Source organism: Giraffa tippelskirchi, chromosome 13 (assembly GCF_054371585.1).
Source record: "Giraffa tippelskirchi isolate mGirTip1 chromosome 13, T2T-mGirTip1v1.2.pri, whole genome shotgun sequence".
In the NCBI taxonomy this organism is placed as follows: domain Eukaryota; kingdom Metazoa; phylum Chordata; class Mammalia; order Artiodactyla; family Giraffidae; genus Giraffa; species Giraffa tippelskirchi.
The window spans coordinates 68,318,974-68,342,770 of NC_137287.1; the positions used below are offsets into that span (position 1 = coordinate 68,318,974).

A 23,797-nucleotide genomic window follows, 5' to 3' on the forward strand; every position below is an offset into this window, starting at 1 on the left:
GGACAGGCATTGTGAATGGAGCAGGACACTATGATCCTTTTGCTCCCCCATGTCCTCAGCCTGCCTTTTGCCTGTGGAAAAACTTTAGCCAAATAATAAGTTTAATCAGAGCAGTGAGAAAATGCAGAAACAAAAGAAACAGTCCAACAAAACTAAATAATATTAGTTTATAGCTATTAAGCATAGTCAAGGACCTTTTGGAGCAGGCAATGGCAACCCACTCCAATACTCTTGCCTGGACAATCCCATGGATGGAGGAGCCTGGTGGGCTGCAGTCCGTGGGGTCGCTGGGAGTTGGATGCGACTGAGCAAATTCACTTTCACTTTTCCCTTTCATGCCTTGGAGAAGGAAATGGCAACCCACTCCAGTGTTCTTGCCCGGAGAATCCCAGGGACGGGGGAACCTGGTGGGCTGCCGTCTATGGGGTCGCAGAGTCGGACATAACTGAAGCAACTTAGCAGCAGCAACAAGGACCTTTAGTTCCTTCTCAAGGGTTTAGACAACATTCTGAGCCATATCCTGTGAGCTGTCTTGAAGAGCCTGAAACCCCCACCAGGTGGAAGAGGTTAACTACATGATGACCAGACTGAAGCCATGACATAAGCTGCCACAATTCTGAGACCTGGCCTCAAAGAAATGGGAACAAACTGACTCTGGAACTGAAGATTAACTGTGCCTAATCCAATCAAGATGACACTGACCAGACTATTCCAGCACCAATTTCAAGATGACTCCCAGAGCCGACTGCTATTTCTGCATGTAGCCCCATCCCTCCCTCCCTCCATAAAAGCTCTTGCCCACTGATTGTCAGTGTGGGGGAGTTGGCCTTTGTCAGGAGCCCCCTGTCCCCAGGCTGTTGTCCTCTGAAATAAAGCAAACTTTCCTTTCCACCAGCTCGCTTCTTCTTTGGCTTTGGAGTGGCGAGCAGCTGGATCCCACTCTCAGTTAGTTTCTGGCTCCTTCCATGGGATTCCTGTGTTCTCGCGACACCTGGCTTCTGGGGTTTTCCTAGAGTAGAGCCACCAGGACGACGCTCCGGGATGGCTGTGTGGAACGGCTGCTCGAGGCTACCTGGCCCTGAGAGGAAGATTTTGGAGGGGGCGTTGTTTCTAGCAGCTGCTGAAACCATTTGTTTCGGGGAATCCTCCCTGTTTCTCCTCTGCTCGGCACTGGCTGTCAACGTACACTTTTCCTCGGTGGAACGGAACGTGCGTCTGAACGAACTGACGATCTCCAAGACCCGGTAAGTCCCACTGGTGTGCACCCAGGCTAACTTCTCTTTGGAGCACAAAGTGCTATTTGGGCATTTTGCCAACTAGTTCTGACGTGCCTGACGTTGAGGACCATTTGTGTTGGGGGCGTCTTTGTTTGGGACTCTGTATCGGTCATTATCTTGTTAGATTTGTGATGATTCTGGTGTGTGGGTATATATTCCATTTGTGTGATTGGTATTATCTTTTCTAAATTAATTTTTATTGGAGTACAGTTGCTTTACAATGTTGCGTAAGTTTCTGCCGTACAGCAAAGTGAATCAGCTATATATATGCATGTATCCCCTCCCTTTTGGATTTCTTTTCCATTGAGGTCACCACAGAGCATTGAGTATCCTTTGCTATAACGTAGGTTCTCATTAGTTATCTATTTTATACATAGTATCAATAGTGTATATGTGTCAATTCCAACCTCCAATTCCTCCCACCCCCGCTTTCCCCCCTTGGTGTCCATATATTTGTTCTCTACTTCCGTATGTCTATTTCTGCTTCTCTAATAAGATCATCTGTACTGTTTTTCTATGCATTAAAATATGACGTTAGTTTTTCTCTCTCCCCCCCAAAACAGTGCTTTATTAATTCATTTTCTCTAAAAGGAAGCATTTTTTCCTATAATTTTGGCAACCTACTTCTTGATTAACTCTCCACGTGAAAATTATTTTCTAATTACTTTTTTAAACTGGAGGATTATTGCTTTATAATTTTGTGTTGGTTTCTACTGCACAACAACACAAATCAATCATAACAATGTACATCTCCTCCCTCTTGAGCCTCCCTTCCATTCCCCCCATCCAACACCTCTCGGTTGTCACAGGGTGCCAGGCTGAGCTCTTTGTGTTATACAGCAGCTTCCCACCAGCTATCTATTTATACATGGTCATGTATATGTGTCAGTGCTATCTCTGCTCGTCCCACCTGCTGAGGTCCCAAGTCCCTTCTCTATGTCTGTGTCTCTATTCCTTTCCTGCAAATAGGTTCATCAATACCATCTTTCTAGATTCCATATATATGCATTAATATATACTATTTGTTTTCCTCTTTCTGACTTCACTGTATGATGCTCTCTAGGTCCACATGTGATTGGTATCTTTATTGTCTTTTGTAAAATGGGAAATTCAGATTCAATTCATTAGAAAAATTTTAGTTATGCAATTATGACTGAAAAAAAAAGAAAGGTAATTTTTAAAAACTTTTTACTTTGTATTGAGGTAGTGTCAATTAACAATGTTGTAACAGTTTCAGGTGAACAATGAAGGGACTCAGCCATACATATAACATGTATTTATTCTCCCCCAGTCTTGTCCCATCCAGGCTGCCACATAATATCGAGCAGAGTTCCCTGTGCTATACAGTAGATCCTTGTTGGTTATCCATTTAAAATATAGCAGTGAAAGATAATTTTTTTAAACATTATATGACAATGGTATTCTTTAGACTCCAGAAAAAAAATGGTTAAGATGAAACTCTTTGAAATTCCAAAACTAGTTCTTTTTGCATATGCAGTTAGAGGAAGCTAGCTTGATAAAATACTGTTTTAAGAATGCTGAGACTGAGAGAACAAAAATATGCCTAGGAGAAAGTCTTAAAGTTAACTCTTATCATGTCCTTGAAATACAAACACAGCCCACTTTGCCTGAGACTTCAGCCTTGGGTTAATTAGTAGAATTTCAAAAGGTGTTTGGGTTTATTAAACATGCATCTTGTACCATATTAAAGAGTAAGTATACTATGAGAAAAATGCAAGTTTTTAGAGGTTATGGAATATGTGCTTAAGTTTACTGCTCAGTAAATGCTAATATAACAGTTTAGTTACTTGTTTCATGGTTTTGTTAAGGCTTTTAAGGGTTAAAAATTGTAATCTGTAATTAAAGCTACTAAAAATGATAAGGGAAACATTCCAATGTGTAAAGCAAGTAGGGCATGTGTTGTCAGCAAGAGAAGGTATAAAGAATGGAGATATTTTTGTTGAGGAAAAATGATGATAATATTTTGTCCTGGAGCTGGTTATTTCTAGGTGGGGAAAAATAAGGGACAAATTATATGGATACAAAAAGTAGTAAAACATTTGTGGGAAAAGGGAACTTTGAGAAAAGAATTTTGTATGCTGTCAGAGTGATTAAGATTAGGATAGATTTAATTTGGTATATGAATTGTGTTATTAATAGTAAGCTGATTGAAAACTGGAATTTGGTTTTCTTTCTCTCTCTTAAGAGAACAAAACTTTCCTGGAATAAAGAGCTGCTTTTGATAACAGTTTCTTTCTCTAGCTAACTTTGACTATTCCAAATGACCCTTAGGTATCTCAAAAGAAATATTTTTATGGTTTAAAATTTTTATTTAATGTTTTTACTGTGATAATATATACATACGATTTACTATTTTAACCATTTTCAAATGTACAGTTCAGTGGCTTTAGACATATTTACATTGTTGTGCAGCGGTTAGCACAATCTATCTATCTCCAAAACATTTTTGTCAGCCCAAAGTGAGATACTCACCCATTAAACAATAACCTTCCATTCCCTCCCCCTAGCCTGTGACACCCACCATTCTACTTTCCATCTCAGAAGAAATATTAAAGTAACTAGAATTATTTGGTATGTTAAACTATATAGAAGATATTTGATAACTTTCAGATCATACTGCTGAAATGGGTAAGAAATTTAAAGAATGCTAATGGAGATCTATTGTTTTGCTTCAAGTCATATTTTTTGACCCCAATGTTCAGGATTGATGTGTATCACTGCTGGCTTTACGTTTACTGCTCAAAGTGTATGTACAATGCTTATGTGACAGTTGGGTATAAGTGATAAAATGTATGGCCTATAAAATGTTTCCCCATAAGCAAACCTCTGTATTTGTCTGCTGTGTCTTAGTTTTAGTTTTCCCTCAATGTGGATGACTAGGCCAATATATAAGCAAAAAATAAGCCTAGCACTGAGAGACATGAATGGACCTAGAAAAGGCAACTGAACCACTCTGAGAATGCCAGGAAAATATAATGATTATTAATGCTTTCTATGAAAAGATCTGCCATTAAAAGGGGAAAATTATGCAAGAAAGTATCACATATTGTGTTATGAAGAAGTCATTCTGACTTATTCATGATCTAATTTGAACTTTAGGTTAACCAAAAACATCCTGTTTATGGCCTAATAAACATGCATTGTGCACGTGTGCTCAGTCACCCAGTTGTGTCTGACTCTGTGGCCCCATGTACTGCAGCCTGCCAGGCTGCCCATGGAATTTCCCAGGTAATAATACTGGAGTGGGTTGCCATTTCCTACTCCAGGGGATCTTCCTTACTCAGGGATCAAACTTGCATCTCCTGCATCTCATGTAGTGGCAGGCGGATTCTTTACCACTGAGCCACCTGGGAAGCCCTCAACATACATTGTACATCTGCTTTAACCATTAGGGTTAAAAAACCCTAACATGTTTAAAGAATAATACAAAGATGCATTTGATTATTATCTTCATTGTAATATCTCTGTTGTCCACATGGTGGGAAGAAGTTAACTACATGATGACCAGACTGCAGCCATAACATAAGCTGCCACGATTCCCAGAGCTAATTTCAAAGAAAGGGAACAAACTGACCCTGGGACTGCAGATTAACTGCACTTAAAACAATCAAGATGACACTGATCCGAGGGTAGCTCAGCTGGTAAAGAATCCACCTGCAATGCAGGAGACCCCAGTTTGATTTCTGGATCAGGAAGATCCTCTGGAGAAGGAATAGGCTATCCACTCCAGTATTCTTGGGCTTCCCTGGTGGCTCAGATGGTAAAGAATCTGCCTGCCATGTGGGAGACCTGGGTTCGATCTCTGGATTGGGAAGATCCCCTGGAGGAGGGCATGGCAACCCACTCCAGTATTCTTGCCTGGAGAATCCCCACAGACAGAGGAGCCTGGCGGGCTATGGTCCATGGGGTCGCAGAGTCGGACACGACTGAGCAACTAAGCACAAAACAAGATTATACTGATCAGACCACTGTAGAACTAATTTCAAGATGACTATCAGAGCTGACTGTGCTGTTTCTGCATGTAGCCGCCTCCCTTCACCTATAAAAGCTCTTGCTCACTGATCTTCAGTGGGAGGAAGTCAGCCTTTGGACAGGAGTCCATGTCCCCCTCTCCTCCCTCAGGCGACTGTCTACCAAACTTTCCTTTCCACCAAGATTGCCTTTTTATTGGCTTTCAAGTGGCAAGCGTCTGGACCCCAATTTACAGTAAAAATAGCTCTCAAATAAAGGGAAAGTAAAAGTCACTCAGTCGTGTCTGACTCTTTGTGACCCCATGGACTGTATAGTCCATGGAATTGTCTAGGCCAGAATACTGGAGTGGGTAACCTTTCCCTTCTCCCAGGGATCTTCCCAGCCCAGGGATTGAACCCAGGTCTCCTGCACCACAAGCGGATTCTTTACCAGCTGAGCCACAAGGGAAATTCAAGAATACTGGAGTGGATAGCCTATCCCTTCTCCAGTGGATCTTCCCAACCCAGGAACTGAACTGGGGTCTCCTGCATTGCAGGCAGATTCTGTACCAACTGAGCTATCAGGGGGAAGCCCCAAATAAAGGGAAATTATAGTCCAATTTGAATATATAGATGCAAGTACATAAATAAATATTGAGAAATCAAATCTAATGATATTTGAGAAATACTTGATGCCCAAGTAGATTTCATTTCATGAATAGAGAGGTGGTTAACATCAGAGTACCTATTAGTCTAATTCACAATATTAACAAATGAAAGAGAAACCAAATTCAATCCTCAACCATGATAATGATTATTAAAAACACTTGTTATGAAAAGAATAGAAAGGGACTTTTTTATGTCCCTCAAATAAACCTGATGATGGAACATTAAAAGCTATTTCCACTGTAATTGGCAAAATGACAAGGATAGCTACTGTGGCTATTACTATTCAACATTTTATGGAAGTTCTAATTATTGAAATAAATCAAGAAAAAATCAAGTAATGATCTGGAAAACTATTAGGACTTATATGAGAATTAACGAGTGAAGTTGGAAACAACATGCAAAATTGATAGCATCTACCATTACTGCTTAGAAAATGTAATAACTAATACAGTGCCAATTATAATTTGCAACTCATTTATAAAATACCTAATATGAAATGTCAGAATTATATAAATAAACAGACGAAAAATTTATAAGATATAAATCAAGACATATACATATCTCCTGGATGGGAATATCCAACATTATAAAGACATCAAATCTACCTACCACAAATTTATTGATTAATTAAGTATAACACCAATCAAAATTCCATAAGAATTTCTGTTAGAAATCTGAAGCTTATTCTAAATATCACATGAAATAGAAAAGGCACAAGAACAGCAAAGACATTTATAAAAAAGAGGAACAAGGAAAGGGATGGAAAAAAATACCATAAAGCTATAATAAATTAAACAATGAGACAGTGGCATGGATATAGACATAGCAATCAGTGAAACACAGGAGTCCCATGACAGACTACTGGAAACATGAGAATTTCGTTTTGATACAGGTAGCATTTCAAATATGAGATAAAGGGTGGACAATTTAATAAACAGTTACAGGATAATTTCCCACACTTTTGGAAAAACATAAAGCTAGATTGATTATGAAGCCTGTAAATTTACAAGTGATGCATTTAAGGCCAAAAAATAATTCTTGGACGGTAAATTGTCATTCTCTATAAAAATGAGAAAACAAAATAATAAATCAAAATTATTAAATTATTAGAAGGAAATACAGAAAAGTATTTGTATAATATTGAGTTGAGGTTGACCTTCCTAAACAAGACAAGAATTTGAGAAACCCAAAGTTAAATCTGCAGGAGACCCTGGTTCAATTCCTGGGTCAGGAAGATCCCCTGCAGAAGGGATAGGCTACCCACTCCAGTATTCTGGCCTGGAGAATTCCATGAACTGTACAGTTCATGGGGTCACAAAAAGTCGGACACGACTGAGTGACTTTCACTTTCACTTTCAAAGTTAAATCAGACAATCTCCTTTTTGAAAATGAATATAAAAAAGACCATATAAGTAAAATTAAAATATGAGCAACAAAGTTGAGGAAATATTTACAATATGTTTCATAGACAAAGGTTACTATTCAGAATATGTAAAGAGAAAATAGAAATCAATAAGAAAAAAATCCAAATATTAATAGTTGAAAGATAAGAATAAACAATTCATGGAAGTGGAGATAAAAAGGGAACAATGAAAAGATTCTCAGTGTTACAGGTAATCAAATACAGATTAAAATCTTAAAATATATTTTAACCATCTAACTGACAAAATTAGAAAAAATACTTATTTTCACTGTTTGCTGAGAAATGTGTGTAAACATACATTTCTATTAACTATAGGTGAATGTATCTTGATGCACGTTCAAGAAGTCAAGCTGCCACTCTATATAAATGAAAGAAAGTTTCCATCATTTGGTTCAGGCATTCTATTTTGGGGATTCAATTCTTTAGAAGTATTTAGATTTAAATCTAGAAATATGCATAAAATGACATCCCAGTACTGTTTCTTGGCATGAAAAACTGGGAACAGTCTAAGTCTCCAGCAAAACATAGTGTTTCTGCTACTATTGAATGCTATATAGCCTTTAAAAATAACAATAATAGAAAATCATCATTACAAAACAGAGTTAGTATGACATCATTTATAAATCTTTTACCACCTAAACTTGTGTGTGGATGTGTGATTGTGCATAAATTCATAAGAAAGGGTTAGGAAGGACCCACCAAATACAACCAAGGTTAAGTCATGAGTAGAAGAGACAGAAGAGGAAAATTTTTATTTTCTCCATTTATTTCTATTTTATTTCAGTGTTTAATAATAATTGAACAATAAAAATATAAAAATAAGATAATGTGATGTGAATAATTTTAATCATACTATATAGCACAATGACTTGAATTTCTACCTCCCACCAATTTCTGTTTGAGCCAATAGTTACTGTTGACTACCTGGCAGGTGAACCAAAGTGTTCACTCCTCCTCTACATGACAAACTCATTCAGGTGAGCATCAAGGCACGAGATTAGACCCACAGATCGAAAAGGCAAGACACCAACTCAGAGAAGATATCCACAGGGCATATACTTGACCAAAGATTTATTGATTTTACCCAAGGATTGAACCCACATCTCTTGCATCTCCTGCACTGGCAGGCAAGTTCTTTACCACTAGTGCCACCTGGGAAGATAAAGATTTATATTCAGAATCAATTAAAAAGTTAAATGGAAAACTTCTATAAATCAATAAGATAAGATACCAAATTAAAAATAAATGGCAGAAGCATACTGGCTTCTTAAGATATATAAAATAAGGATCTCAAAAAAACCCACTCCTTCATAAAGACAGAATACTGACCAAAAAAAAATCAAAAATAAACTTTTTCGGAACTCTGGAAAATAACCAAAAGTTTACAACAATCCAAGGAACATCAAATTGAGAAAAACAGCTGAATCTCAGTAAGAACATTGAGTTTGGTGGCATTATAACCTGCTCTCTACCCTTCTGCATAGCTCCAAAGTAGCCTTGAAAACTAAAGGCCTTGTAACCATGGTAACTGTGAAAGCCAGCAGCCTAGCAGCCACTGGAGGCCTCAGACAAGTTTGGAGCTATCCCAAAAGCTCTCTCCCCAGAGAATTGTTTCTATTTGATATGTCTGGCTGCTCCAGCCCCATTCTTGAGGTTTGTCTCTATTTGACTGGACTCAGAACTTGCTCTACATGGACAGCCTATCACCAGTGTGTTTGTCAAAAACGGTCAGAGGAAATCATTTAACATCAGAGCTGTATGAAATGGGAATACAAGCTAAATGGGAATACAAGGTGGGATATGCAAGAGGCTGACCAAAAGACTCGGAAAAAAAAAAAAAAAAAACACATGGGAAAGAGATATCCACAGAGCACCAAGAAAAACTTTTACTTATTTCTGGCAATCTAGAAGGCCACACAATGCAGGGCTGTGCCCAGGGGAAAGAGCAGAGAAGGCCCTAATCTCTCACCTCTGCCTACTTTGAGACTCTGCAAGAGGGAGTTAAGGTTAAAGCAGAGTATATTATAAACTGCTGGAGTATTGAAGATAGGTACAATGTACTTGGACCCTTTGGCAAAGGTTGAGAGGCTTATTGGCGTTTACAAAAATCTCTGTCCAATCATTAGCAAGCTCAGCAGAGACTTCAATGGAGAACTTTACAAATTAGATCATCCTTCACCCCTATGGGATTGTCATCATTGGTAGTGGTTATAGTTGTGGCTCTTGTGTTTTATTTGCTTAGCAGCTTTCCTGGACTAATTCTATAAAGCCTGTATTCCTTGTTGCAGGTACAAAAGAAGAAAAAAAGACTTGAGAAAATAAAAAAGTAAAATGACACACATCAATCCTACTTTATCAATAGTTACACTGAATGTACATAAAACGTTCCAATCAAAAGGCTTGGAATTAAAAAATATGCTTCAAGGAGGTTATATTATATGACAGATACAAGGCAGACATGAACAAAATGGAAGTACAATTATATGCATAAAATATTGAGAATTATTTTTCAGAGCTTGAAGAGATTTTCAGAATCATCTATCCAAAGCCCTCATTTTCCATATGAAGGAAAGTACAGGAGAGAAATGGAGCCACTATTGTTTTGTTACTATATAGGATATTTTAATTTGTAAATAGTCTAAGTGTTCATTCTTTTCTTTTTTCCTTTACTATGTCTAGCAAGGTATGTCCCAGCCCCAAAATATAATATTATGAATCAATATTGCTTTATGATTTTATTTTTTGCACTTAAACTTTTGTGTAAATCCTAATACAGACTGTTAATTAATGCTTTTCTCCATTATCACCATTGTTCAACTAAATTGTTATTTCTATTCTAACTATAAATACTACAATATTCTTCCATTTTCTTTAATCTCTATTTTTTTCATAAATGTTTATTCCTGATTCAGAATCTAACTATTTCAACTTTTTTGTTTTATAATATGTTATAATAAATGGTTAAGTAAGTCCTTTCAATTTTCTTTTTCAAACATATCTTGACTCATCTCAAGTTGCTGTTTAAGTAAAATTTTAACATCATTTTTTAAAGTTCTAAATAAATTTCATTTGGAATTATGGTTGGGATTGTATTAAATTTATAGAGTCCTTCCATGGGGTGTCTGAGTCACAGGAGGGTAAAAAGGATGCTCATATACAGAGAAAGTCTGGAGTGGGATTCAGAGGGCAGGTAGGGTGAAGAGGGAAACATGCAGAGCTGTTGCTTGGTATTGTGTGTCAAAGCCTGAGTCGGACCTGGAGGGCATCCACAAAGCAGGGACAGCCTAGTCAGGGGATCAGCAGAGCATGGTTTACATCTGCAGTACCCTTGCCAAGGATGCGTAAGTTGAACTCAATTTTAAGGAAATATGAGACAAGTCCAAATTGAAGAACATTCTACAAAACAACTGACCTATAGTCTTCTGAATTATCAAGGTCATGAAAGTCAAAGGAAGAACTATTAAAGACTGAAGGAGGCATATCTAGAGGCCATGCATGATTCAGAACTGGGTATTTTTGCTATAAAAGATTTCTACTTAAGGGTTGCTCCTAATGCAGGAGGCCTGGGTTTGATCCCAGGTCAGGGAACTAGATCCCACACGTGAGTGAACGTGAAAGTTGCTCCCGTGTGTCCGACTCTTTGTGACCCATGGACTCTGCAGTAGTCCATGGAATTCTCCAGGCTAGAATACTGTAGTAGTCTATCCCTTCTCCAGGGAATCTTCCTGACCCAAGAATTGAACCGGAGTCTCCTGCATTGCAGGCAGATTCTTTACCAACTGAGCTATCAGGGAAGCCAGATCCCATATGCCACAACTAAAGATTACTAAGGTAATTGATGAAGCTTGATTATGGGGATTAATGATTAGAAGACAATAATGTATCAATAATATATCAATAATTTTCTGATTTTTAAGGCTGTATCAACATCATGTAGAACATGTTTGTTCATACGAAAAACACTTAAGTTTTAGATGATAGGAAAATAGAAAAGTAATTTACTCTCAAATAAATCAGAAAAAAGCGGGTCTTTGTATTGCACTCACCTTTTCTGTAACTATGTGATTGCTTCAGAAATAATTTTTTGAACAGGAAGCAATTTGTGCTGAAAATAAATGTATAGACTAAATTGAGAGAGAATTGAATGATTCCAAGATTTAATCTTTCCATTCAGGAACATCTAATGTATTTCCATTAATTCAAAATTTTTAAATACACTCCAGGAAAGTGTTGTTACTTTTGTATGTCTTGAATATTTCATCTTAAGCATTTTTTAATTTTTTGCTATTGTCAATGGAATATTTTTCTATTTCAATTCTTCTTCTTCCTCTTCTCCTTCTTTTCTGATTCTATTGAGATTTATGTGTTTTATTTATATCTTTGGCATTCTGATCTTTTGGCATAACTGACATTCTGACCTTTTATTAGTTTTATTATATTTTTAGTTGTTTCCCTTAATTTTCTTAGAACTAAATTATATATCTGCAAATTATTTTCATTTTACCCCTTCAATTTGTGAATCTGTACCTTATTTCTTTACTAATCTTTTTGTTAATAATTCTAGAATGATAAAAATAGTCTTAAAAACTGATATTCTTGTTTTAATTCTAACTTCTGTGGGAATGCCACTAATGTTTTATATTAGCTATGATATTTGTTTTTAATAGATAGTCTTTATCACAGTAAAAGAATATACTTTTATTCCTTAGTTTGGTAATATTTTCCCCTAAGGATTGAATATTGAATTTTATCAAGTATCCTTATGGCAATTATGAAACTACTCATGATTTTTCTCAATTAACTTGAGTTATGAATTAGGCAAACAGATTTCCTAAAGTTGATCCATTCATAAATTCTCAGAAGTAATTTGTTTGGAATTAATATAACATTGGATTTAATATTATAACATTCCAGAGAGGATTTTTAAAATTATATTTATGAATGATATTGGTCTTTATTTGTTTATGTTTATTATGCTATTCTTGTTAGCTTTTTTTTTCTGCTTTTAACTTTATAGCAATGTAAACCCCTAAAATTGACTGGGAAATATTCCAATTTTTCTATCTTCTGTAATTGCACAAATAATATAGGGACTTGATCAAACCTTCAATGAATAGAGAGAACTTGTTCTTAAACCATATGGGTCTATTGCCTTTTCTTTTCCTCATTCGGTTCAATTCAGTTGCTCAGTCGTGTCCGACTCTTTGCGACCCCATGAATCACAGCACACCAGGCCTCCCTGTCCATCACAAACTCCAGGAGTTTACCCAAACTCATGTCCATCGAGTCGGTGATGGCATCCAGCCATCTCATCCTCTGTCATACCCTTCTCTTTCTGCCCCCAACTCTTCCCAGCATCAGGGTCTTTTCCAATGAGTCAACTCTTCACATCAGGTGGCCGAAGTATTGGAGTTTCAGCTTCAACATCAGTCCTTCCAATGAAAACCCAGGAATGATCTCCTTTAGGATGGACTGGTTGGATCTCCTTGCAGTCCAAGGGACTCTCAAGAGTCTTCTCCAACACCACAGTTCAAAATCATCAATTCTTCGGCACTCAGCTTTCTTTATACTCCTACTCTCACATCCGTACATAACTACTAGAAAAACCATAGCCTTGACTAGATGGACCTTTGTTGGCAAAGTAATGTCTCTGCTTTTAAATATGCTATCTAGGCTGGTCATAGCTTTTCTTCCAAGGAGTAAGCGTCTTTTAGTTTCATGGCTGCGATCACCATCAGCAGTGATTTTGGAGCCCCCAAAAATAAAGTCTGACACTGTTTCCACTGTTTCACCATCTATTTGCCATGAAGTGATGGGACCGAGTTTTAAGCCTTCCTAAGCGATCAGTGCAAAGAAATAGAGGAAAACAACAGATTGGGAAAGACTAGAGATCTCTTCAAGAAAATTAGAGATACCAAAGGAACATTTCATGCAAAGATAGGCTCGATAAAGGACAGAAATGGTATGGACCTAACAGAAGCAGAAGATATTAAGAAGAGGTGGCAAGAATACACAGAAGAACTGTACAAAAAAGATCTTCACAACCCAGATAATCACGATGGTGTGATCACTCACCTAGAGCCAGACATCCTGGAATGTGAAGTCAAGTGGGCCTTAGAAAGCATCACTACGAACAAAGCTAGTGGAGGTGATGGAATTCCAGTTGAGCTATTTCAAATCCTCAAAGGTGATACTGTGAAAGTGCTGCACTCGATATGCCAGCAAATTTGGAAAACTCAGCAGTGGCCACAGGACTGGAAAAGGTCAGTTTTCATCCCAATCCCAAAGAAAGGCAATGCCAAAGAATGCTCAAACTACCGCACAATTGCACTCATCTCACATGCTAGTAAAGTGATGCTAAAAATTCTCCAAGCCAGGCTTCAGCAATACGTGAACCGTGAACTTCCAGATGTTCAAGCTGGTTTTAGAAAAGGCAGAGGAACCAGAGATCAAATTGCCAATATCCGCTGGATCATCGAAAAAGCAAGAGAGATCCAGAAAAACATCTACTTCTGCTTTATTGACTATGCCAAAGCCTTTGACTGTGTGGATCACAATAAACTGTGGAAAATTCTGAAAGAGATGGGAGTACCAGACCATCTGACCTGTCTCTTGAGAAACCTGTATGCAGGTCAGGAAGCAACAGTTAGAACTGGACATGGAAGAACAGACTGTTTCCAAATAGGAAAAGGAGTATGTCAAGGCTGTATATTGTCACCCTGCTTGTTTAACTTATATGCAGAGTACATCATGAGAAACGCTGGGCTGGAAGAAACACAAGCTGGAATCAAGATTGCCGGCAGAAATATCAATAACCTCAGATATGCAGATGACACCACCCTTATGGCAGAGAGTGAAGAAGAATTAAAGAGCCTCTTGATGAAGGTGAAGGAGGAGAGTGAAGAAGTTGACTTAAAGCTCAACGTTCAGAAAACTAAGATCATAGCATCTGGTCCCATCACTCCATGGGAAATAGATGGGGAAACAGTGGAAACAGTGTCAGATTTTATTTTTTTGGGCTCCAGAATCACTGCTGATGGTGACTGCAGCCAGGAAATTAAAAGACGCTTACTCCGTGGAACGAAGGTTATGGCCAACCTAGATAGCATATTTAAAAGCAGAGACATTACTTTGCCAACAAAAGTCCATCTGGTCAAGGCTATGGTTTTTCCAGTGGTCATGTATGGATGTGAGAGTTGGACGGTGAAGAAAGCTGAGCGCCGCAGAATTGATGCTTTTGAACTGTGGTGTTGGAGAAGACTCTTGAGAGTCCCTTGGACTGCAAGGAGATCCAATCAATCCATCCTAAAAGAGATCAATCCTGGGTGTTCATTGGAAGGTCTGATGTTGAAGCTGAAACTCCAATACTTTGGCCACCTGATGCGAAGAGTTGACTCATTGGAAAAGACCCTAATGCTGGGTAGGATTGGGGGCGGGAGGAGAAGGGAACGACAGAGGATGAGATGGTTGGATGGCATCACCGACTCGATGAACATGGGTTTGGGTAGACTCCGGGAGTTGGTGATGGACTGGGAGGCCTGGCGTGCTGCAATTCAGGGGGTCGCAAAGAGTCGGACACGACTGAGCGACTGAACTGAACTGAACTGAACTGATGGGACCGATGCCATGATCTTAGTGTTCTGAATGTTGAGCTTTAAGCCAACTTTTTCACTCTCCTCTTTCACTTTCATCAAGAGGCTCTTTAGTTTTTCTTCACTTTCTGCCCTAAGGGTGGTGTCATCTGCATATCTGAGGTTACTGATATTTCTCCCAGCAATTTTGATTTCAGCTTGTGCTTCATCCAGTCCAGCGTTTCTCATGATGTACTCTGCATATAAGTTAAATAAGCAGGGTGACAATATACAGCCTTGACGTACTCCTTTTCCTATTTGGAACCAGTCTGTTGTTCCATGTCCAGTTCTAACTGTTGCTTCCTGACCTGCATACAGGTTTCTCAGGAGGCAGGTCAGGTGGTCTGGTATTCCCATCTCTTTCAGAATTTTCCACAGTTTATTGTGATCCACACTGTCAAAGGCTTTGACATAGTCAATAAAGCAGAAGTAGATGTTTTTCTGGATCTCTCTTGCTTTTTCGATGATCCAGCGGATGTTGGCAATTTGACCTCTGGTTCCTCTGCCTTTTCTAAAACCAGCTTGAACATCTGGAAGTTCACGGTTCACATATTGCTGAAGCCTGGCTTGGAGAATTTTTAGCATCATTTTACTAGCGTGTGAGATGAGTGCAATTCTGCGGTAGTTTGAGCATTCTTTGGCATTGCCTTTCTTTGGGATTGGGATGAAAACTGACCTTTTCCAGTCCTGTGGCCACTGCTGAGTTTTCCAAATTTGCTGGCATATCGAGTGCAGCACTTTCACAGCATCATCTTTTAGGATTTGAAATAGCTCAACTGGAATTCCATCACCTCCACTAGCTTTGTTCGTAGTGATGCTTTCTAAGGCCCACTTGACTTCACATTCCAGGATGTCTGGCTCTAGGTGAGTGATCACACCATCGTGATTATCTGGGTTGTGAAGATCTTTTTTGTACAGTTCATCTGTGTATTTTTGCCACCTCTTCTTAATATCTCTTGCTTCTGTTAGGTCCACACCATTTCTGCCCTTTATCGAGCCCATCTTTGCAAGAAATGTTCCTTTGGTATCTCTAATTTTCTTGAAGAGATCTCTAGTCTTTCCCATTCTGTTGTTTTCCTCTATTTCTTTGCATTGATCACTGAGGAAGGCTTTCTTATCTCTCCTTGCTATTCTTTGGAACTCTGCATTCAAATGGGAATATCTTTCCTTTTCTCCTTTGCTTTTCGCTTCTCTTCTTCTCACAGCTATTTGTAAAGCCTCCTCAGACAGCCATTTTCCTCATTACAGTATTATTATTTTTAACCTTTTAAGTTTCTTTCCTGGATAATACAATATGCAAATTTGATATGCTCTTGAGTCAATTTTGGTGTTCTATGTTTTTCCATAGAATCATCTCCTTAGTACATATTCTATATTCTTTGTTCCATTGCTGTCTTTTCTTATATTGTTTCCCTTGATCCCTTTCTCAGATGATTTGAAAGTTACATGTCCAATTGTTATTCTATTATGCCTACTCTTACTTTAAAAATATATTTGAACTTAAATTTCCCTGTCATTCTCAAGAACAAAGTAATATCTATGTATTCTCACCCACTCTATGGCCCTCTCTTTCCCAAAAAATGTTAGCTTATTTTATATCCCTCTTTCTCCTTCCCTCTCCTGTATTTTGTTCAAGTAGCTCCAGGTAGTTTAAAAATACTATAAAATTTTATATTAAAAATGCTTGTAATTGCTTTACTGGTCAGGAAGCAACAGTTAAAACTGGACATGGAACAACAGACAGGTTCCAAATAGGGAAAGGAGTACATCAAGGCTATATATTGTCACACCCTGCTTATTTAACTTATAAGCAGAGTACATCATGAGGAATGGTCAGCTGGATGAAGCACAAGCTGGAATCAAGATTGCTGGGAGAAATATCAATAACCTCAGATATGCAGATAACACCACCTTTATGGCAGAAAGCAAAGAAGAACAAAAGAGCCTCTTGATGAAAGTGAAAAAGGAGAGTGGAAAATGTTGGCTTAGAGCTCAACATTCAGAAAACTAAGATCATGGCATCTTGTCCCATTACTTTATGGCAAATAGATGCAGAAACAATGGAAACAGTGAGAGACTATTTTTTGGGGCTCCAAAATCACTGCTGATGGTGATTGCAGCCATGAAATTAAAAGACTCTTTCTCCTTGGAAGCAAAGTTATGACCAACCTAGGCAGCATATTAAAAAGCAGAGAAATTACTCTGCCAACAAAAGTCAGTCTATGGTTTTTCCAGTAGTCATGTATGGATGTGAGAGTTGGACTCTAAAGAAAGCTGAGCACCGAAGAATTGATGCTTTTGAATTGTGGTGTTGGAGAAGACTCCTGAGAGTCCCTTGGGCTGCAAGGAGATCCAACCAGTCCATCCTAAAGGAGATCAGTCCTGAATATTCATTGGAAGGACTGATGTTGAAGCTGAAACTCCAATAGTTTGGCCACCTGATAGGAAGAACTGACTCAATGGAAAACACCCTGATGCTGGGAAGGATTGAAGGCAGGAGGAGAAGGGGGCAACAGGGGATGAGATGGTTGGATGGCATCACTGACTCAGTGGACATGAATTTGAGTAGGTTCTGGGAGTTGGTGATGGACAGGGAAGCCTGGCGAGCTGCAGTCCATGTAGTTGCAAATAGTCGGACATGACTGAGCAACTGAAGTGAACTGAACTGAATTTTTTATTTCTTTTTAATCATCAAGTGATCCAGGGTTATATTCTGATTCTAAAAATTCAATCAATCATTCTATTTGTTGGGTTGGCCAAAAGGTTTGTTTGGGTTTTTCATCAACAACTTATAGAAAAACCTGAACGAACTTTTTGGCCAATCCCCCAAAAATGAAGTCTTCCTTTATCACCACTGTCAATGCTAGAACTTTCCAAAGAAGTTATTGCTATTATGAATCTGGTGTATATTCTTTTAAAAAGTATATGGTGATGCATGGCATATATACTCAAACCATGTATTATACATGCAATATTTAGAATATGTATGTTTAGTGAGTTTAATATAGCACAACTATCTTGTTACTTCCTTATTTTCTTGGAACTGTTTTCATGTTCATAGGTAGAGATGCACTTCATTCTTTTAAACTGATGCATCTCATAGTAGATACATGCCCTAATTTATTCACCCATTCCCCTATGATTAGACATGTAGGTCATTGTTTTGGAGCTGTTACAAACAGTGTTGAAGTGAACATCCTTTACTTGCCTCTTTTTGAACAGGTACAAGTGTAACTCTAGGGTTTTCTATCAATTGGGCTTTAATTCAGGAAAGAGAGAAAAAGAGAGGCTTTTTCAATATGAAAGAATTTAAATAGAAATAAGTTATCTATAAGACTTCCCTCGTGGCTCAGCCAGTAAGGAGTCTGCATGCAATGCAGGAGACCCAGGTTCGATCCCTGGGTTGGAAAGATCCCCTGGAGAAGGAAATGGCAACCCACTCCACTATTCTTGCCTGGAAAATCCCATGGACAGAGGAGCTGACAGGCTACAGCCCATGGGATCGCAGAGTCGGACACAACTGAGAAACTTCACTTCACTTCAAGTTGTCTATAAAATAATTGTAAGTGCTGGAGGTATGGAAGTCAGGGTATTTCACTGAAACTTTGACTTGAGTGTTGACCACTCTTGATGCAATCCCAGGATTCAGTGATTGCTGCAGCCACAGCTCCAGGAGCTGCCACCATCACCTCCACCTTCACCCATGGAGCTGGTGACTAGATGATGGATTATGACATCTGGCCACTCCAAGCCCCTACCCTTCAGAGCTGGCTTGTCTGTCCACATTGTTACAGAAAGATGATATAACTCTTTCAAAAAAAAAAGCTCATACAAATATGTTTAACTGGCAGAATCAAATTTACATCCAGAATCCTAGCAGCAAAAGTCTGAAGAATTTAGCAAAAGTCTGTAGTATTTAGACTTATCGGCTCAGTCAGTCATGTTTGCTCAATTGTGTCTGACTCTTTGCAGCCGCATGGACTGTAGCCCACCAGACTCCTCTGTCCATGGGTTTTCCCAGGCAAGGACACTGGAGTGGGTTGCCATTTCCTCCTCCAGGGGTCTTCCTGACACAGGGATCGAAGCTGCATCTCTGTGCCTCCTGCACTGCTGGTGGACTCTTTACCACTGCACCATATCACCAAATAGAAAAATTGTATGACATCCGAGATGAGCGTCAAACCACTCTGTCACATTTTTGCCTGCTCAATTACCATAAACAAATTTTTATGCACACGGAGTCTTCCAAATAGCTGCAAGGGCAACAACTTACTCCCATTATGCAACCTTCCCCCATGCAAATAAAACATACCATTTTCCTAAAGAAAAGACCCAAAACCCCATTAAACACTGCATTGATCCTTGAAGATGTTCATTCCTTTCTAATTCAGCCACAAACCTATTTTGGTAACCAATAACCTCAAAACTAAATTATAGTTAATCATCACCTCATAGAAATAAAAGTGAAGAGAAAATAAATAGAAAATTGGTCAATTACATACAAATATATATATAAAACAAAGCAAGGAATAAAAATATGTAGAGCTATTATGGTCTTCAGTTCTGCAATAAGTCAGAAAAATACAGTTGGTATTTATAACTTCCTTTGCCCACTACCAATTTTCTGTATCAATTTGCCCTCAGCCAGCAATTCTGTGGTCAGAGTTCTATATCTGGTGGGGTGATCCAAACCTTCCCTCCCTAAATGCCTGAGTTCTTCCTGGTTTTACATGTATTGTGTTGCTGTGGTCTTCCATTAATCTTTACTATTGGATACAGAAATTCTAGGAGACACCCTAGGGGATTCTCAGGGTTATAAATACTCCTTCATGCCCTTGATATATACCAGTAACTCTATTTCTGCTTGATAATCAAGGTCAATTACTCAAGTTAGAGCAGTGAATCTCTTCTTTGTCTGTTATTCCAAGTTCAGTGAAATCACTGGTCATAGGTGGAAAGAGAGCTCCACTGGGAAATAAGACATGTAAGCCAGAAGAGTTCAAAATCATGGTAATGGGAAGCAAAAATTTTACATGTGAGTAATTAGGCATAATAGTGAAAGGAACCACTGGCATTTTATCTTCTCAATTCCCAGACTCTCTTATTTTATTGGCAAGAGAATCAGCACTTGATTAAATGTATAATGTCCATATTATAGGACATTTAATATTTATTCTGATTACAAAAGTAATTTATGGTCATTAAAAATGTTATCATTCAAAAACATACAGGTGAGATTCTCCCTTATTCTCTCTCATGTCTCCCAGTGATAACCATTGGCATCATTTGTATTATAAACACACACACAAATATACATGTGCTATACTATAATTTATTTCTAAATTAATAAGTATTTTTACTACAGGAATATGAATATACACTTCTACATTTAAAACATTTAAAAATACATTTATTCATTTATCCTTGACAGATCATCTTATTCCTTTGAGCAGTGGTATAGTATTCCATGGCTGGTTACATTGTAACTTATTTATTCAATGTAATATGAATAGACATTTAGTAGCTCATAAGTTTTGCTTTTTTTAATCTCTGTGCACATATGGCAGATAATTTTAAAAAGTAGAAATTTTACCTTTCATCTTCATCAAAGTTAGCAAAATATGGAGGCCACCTAACCTTATGATTTCACCAATTAATTTGGAAAGTTAGACTTACTTTTGGGTGTTAATTTAGAATCATTTCAGAGCAAAATGAGCTCCTTTATTTTTGTTTGGAGAGGAGAGCACTGGAGGGTGTGTGACTGCTAAATGCAGTTTGTGTGTAATTATTCCTTAAATAATTGTGTGACATAAGATGCTTTGTAAAGAATATATGTACCTATAAGGTAGGTTAAAAATAACCTTTATTGGGACTTCCGTGGCAGTCCAGTGGTTAAGGCTTTGCCTTCCAATATAGGGGCTGCAGTTTCAATTCCTGGTTGGGAAGCTAATATTCCACATGCCTTGTGGTCACAAAATGAAAAAAAAAACAAAACCAGAGACAATATTGTAACAAATTCAATAAAGACTTTACAAATGGTCCACATGAAAAAAATTCTTTAAAAATAAACTTTGTGTCTTCAAAGGAAATAAAAACAATCTATATAATGATATTTTAACCGAACACAAACACAAATAGACACATACCCCAGAAGCAGCAACTGGGTAGGTTAGACAGGTTTTCATACTCCATTTGTAATAACTTTAAAATTTTAAGTCACTGAACCATTGTATCATCAATTTTCATTTCTTTTTATTTTCCTGTGAGGTGGACTGTTTCCAAGTTGACTAAGTCACACATTTAAAATAATTAAAAGTTTTACATTGCAGAAGAAAAATATACTCATTCCTCCACCTTGGTGTGTGTCCTTTTCTCCACTCATTTATCACCATAATACTGAAAAATAGTAAACCAGAGCAGCATTTCATGTTAACCTTCTTGCCTCAAATATTTAAGATGAAACCTGAGTTTATACAAGCTCCAAGACATTGAAACAACTAACTGTTTTTGAAATGACATTTACAAATAGTGTTTGTGCATTTGTATAATACTTTAAAAAGAGTATTTCATGCTAGAAACATGCCTATACACAAATGAAAATCCAAGGTGAATAAATATGTACTCCAAAGGCAAATGTATCTCAATTGAAGACAGAAGGCGTTGCCCACTGGACTTTTTCTGTTTTGGCCAAATCACTCAAACTGCAGGATCTTAGTTCCTGGACCAGGGATCCAATCCAGGCCCCCCACAGTGGAACTCAAGAGTTCTAACTACTGGACTGCCAGGGAATTCTCCATGCCCACTGGTCTTTTTTCTATTATTTTATTTTTAATTTTTCTTTTCTGTCTTTATTTTTACTGCACTGGGTCTTTGTTGCTTCTTGCGGGCTTTCTCTAGTTGCGGTGAGCAGGAGCTAGTCTTCATTGCAGTGGCTTCTCTTGTTGCAAAGCACAGGCTCTAGGAGCACTGGCTTCAGTAGTTGTAGCACAGAGGCTCAGTAGTTGTGGCACATCAGCTTAGTTGCTCTGCAGCATGTGGAACCTTCCTGAGCCAGGGATTGAAACTGTGTCCCCTGCATTGGCAGGCACATTCTTGTCCCCTGTGCCACCAGGGAGGTCCTACCTACTGGTCTTTATGACATAACACCAGCCTGTGAATTCTCTTCTCTTGCCATCTCCTCCTGCTACACCCCTCTACTTCCTGTCTCCATAAATTGCTCTTGTAGATGCACTACACTCATATTTATTTCTCTAATTTTAGGTGATGGAGACACCAGAATGTCTATGCAAAAGAATTCAGTTCAGTTCAGTTGCTCAGTCGTGTCCGACTCTTTGCGACCACATGAACCGCAGCACGCCAGGCCTCCCTGTCCATCACCAACTGCCGGAGTCTACCCATACCCGTGTCCATTGAGTTGGTGATGCCATCCAAAGAATTAAGTGGTAGCAATTTCGTAGGGAAAGGAACATGAAGGTGGAATTACATTGCTCTTTACATAAAATTGAGAACATATTGATTCTAGTAAAGAATGTCCTTCCTCCCCCACAACCCAGAAATACCATTGCTTTTAGAGTGGAAAAGGAAGAGAATCTACTCTGATTCTGTTACTTTATACATGAGACTGAGGCCCATGAGCTGAAGCTAACCGCCTAGCTGATTGGCAGACCTAGTCTCCCTTCTCACTCCAGGCCTGATATCTGGGAAGCATATTCAAAAAAACTACCACAAGCTTGGTATTGGGCTTTTGAATGTGTTTTACATTTACACTGAAACATTGCAATTCCCGGTCTTTACTTATTAGTGAATTCAGGAATTCATTTGAAATGAAAAATAATAAAGTCACCCAGCAAAGGCTTAATTTAGTGAGAGGTGAGACAAAGTATAGGAAAGGGACACAAGCAGGGTCTTTTATATTGTAACAAATTTGCTAGCATTATATATAGTCGTTTTTGCTGACTTTGGAAATGGTTTAGGGGAAAAAAATGAATTTGGACCCTATCACCAGTTAGATACGGAGCAAACGGCCTTCATTCACCACAGGTGGTAGATGACTAGGTCTAGAACTTTACCTTTTCACATTCAGATCACAGCTGTGCATTCAGAGAGGGAAGGTAATGGATGAGATTTGTTGATCTGCTTATCTGACTGCCTTTAGAAATAAGATAAATTCTCATTAGCCTGAGGTGACTCAGGTGTGACTGCTACCTGAAAGAGAAGGATAAATTACACTACCTTACCAGTGCTTTTATGTTCCAGTGATTTTGTGAGTCTAAGCTAAATTAGCTCATATTTCTGAGTATTATAAATATAGTGGAATATCACTATAACATTTTTTGAGGGTTCATGTTAACTTTATTTTATAAACCTAAAATTGGAACACGTGGTCTAGCAATAGATGTTTTCTAATCTCTAAAATGAGTAATAGGAAACCACCCTTAGACACTGAAGGCACTACCTTTATAGAAAAGAATAAATTTATACTGGAATTGTCCCAGAAAAGTCTAAGATATATGACCACTATACTTATAAATGAGAATAATTTATCAGGTGGATATTTCAGTAACTATGCCTTTTTGGATATACCTTAACAAACGCTGATCTAGGGCACAGAATGTCCCAATGAGTTTCCAGTGAAGTTCAAATCCAAGAAATAGAATTCTTACTGGATAATTTAGACTTCTCTTCTTTAAGGCACTCTGGTCTTACTTTTCTCCCATTTTCTTAAGTATTTATGCCTTACACAGGCTCCTTGTTTTACTCAGCTACTCAGAAACCCATTATCTCACTTAAAATGAGGAAGCCAATGAGAAGGAGTTAGCTCTCAAT

At 38.1% G+C, this 23,797-nt stretch overlaps 1 protein-coding gene and 1 long non-coding RNA gene across 2 annotated transcripts in view; both read left to right on the forward strand.

The window, feature by feature from the left end:
* Positions 1-143: 143 nt before the first annotated feature.
* LOC145532204 (uncharacterized) overlaps positions 144-23,797 on the forward strand; it is a 331,653-nt gene continuing 307,999 nt past the window's right edge. Inside the window, exon 1 of the mRNA XM_081556793.1 lies at positions 144-1,244. Coding sequence (XP_081412919.1) covers positions 1,042-1,244 — 203 coding nt within the window. The 5' untranslated portion in view covers positions 144-1,041. The remainder of the gene's footprint in view (positions 1,245-23,797) is intronic.
* LOC145532215 (uncharacterized) lies at positions 1,244-5,887 on the forward strand. Its single transcript, XR_014073094.1, has 2 exons — positions 1,244-4,611; positions 5,806-5,887. It is a non-coding gene; the product is annotated as an uncharacterized LOC145532215 (long non-coding RNA).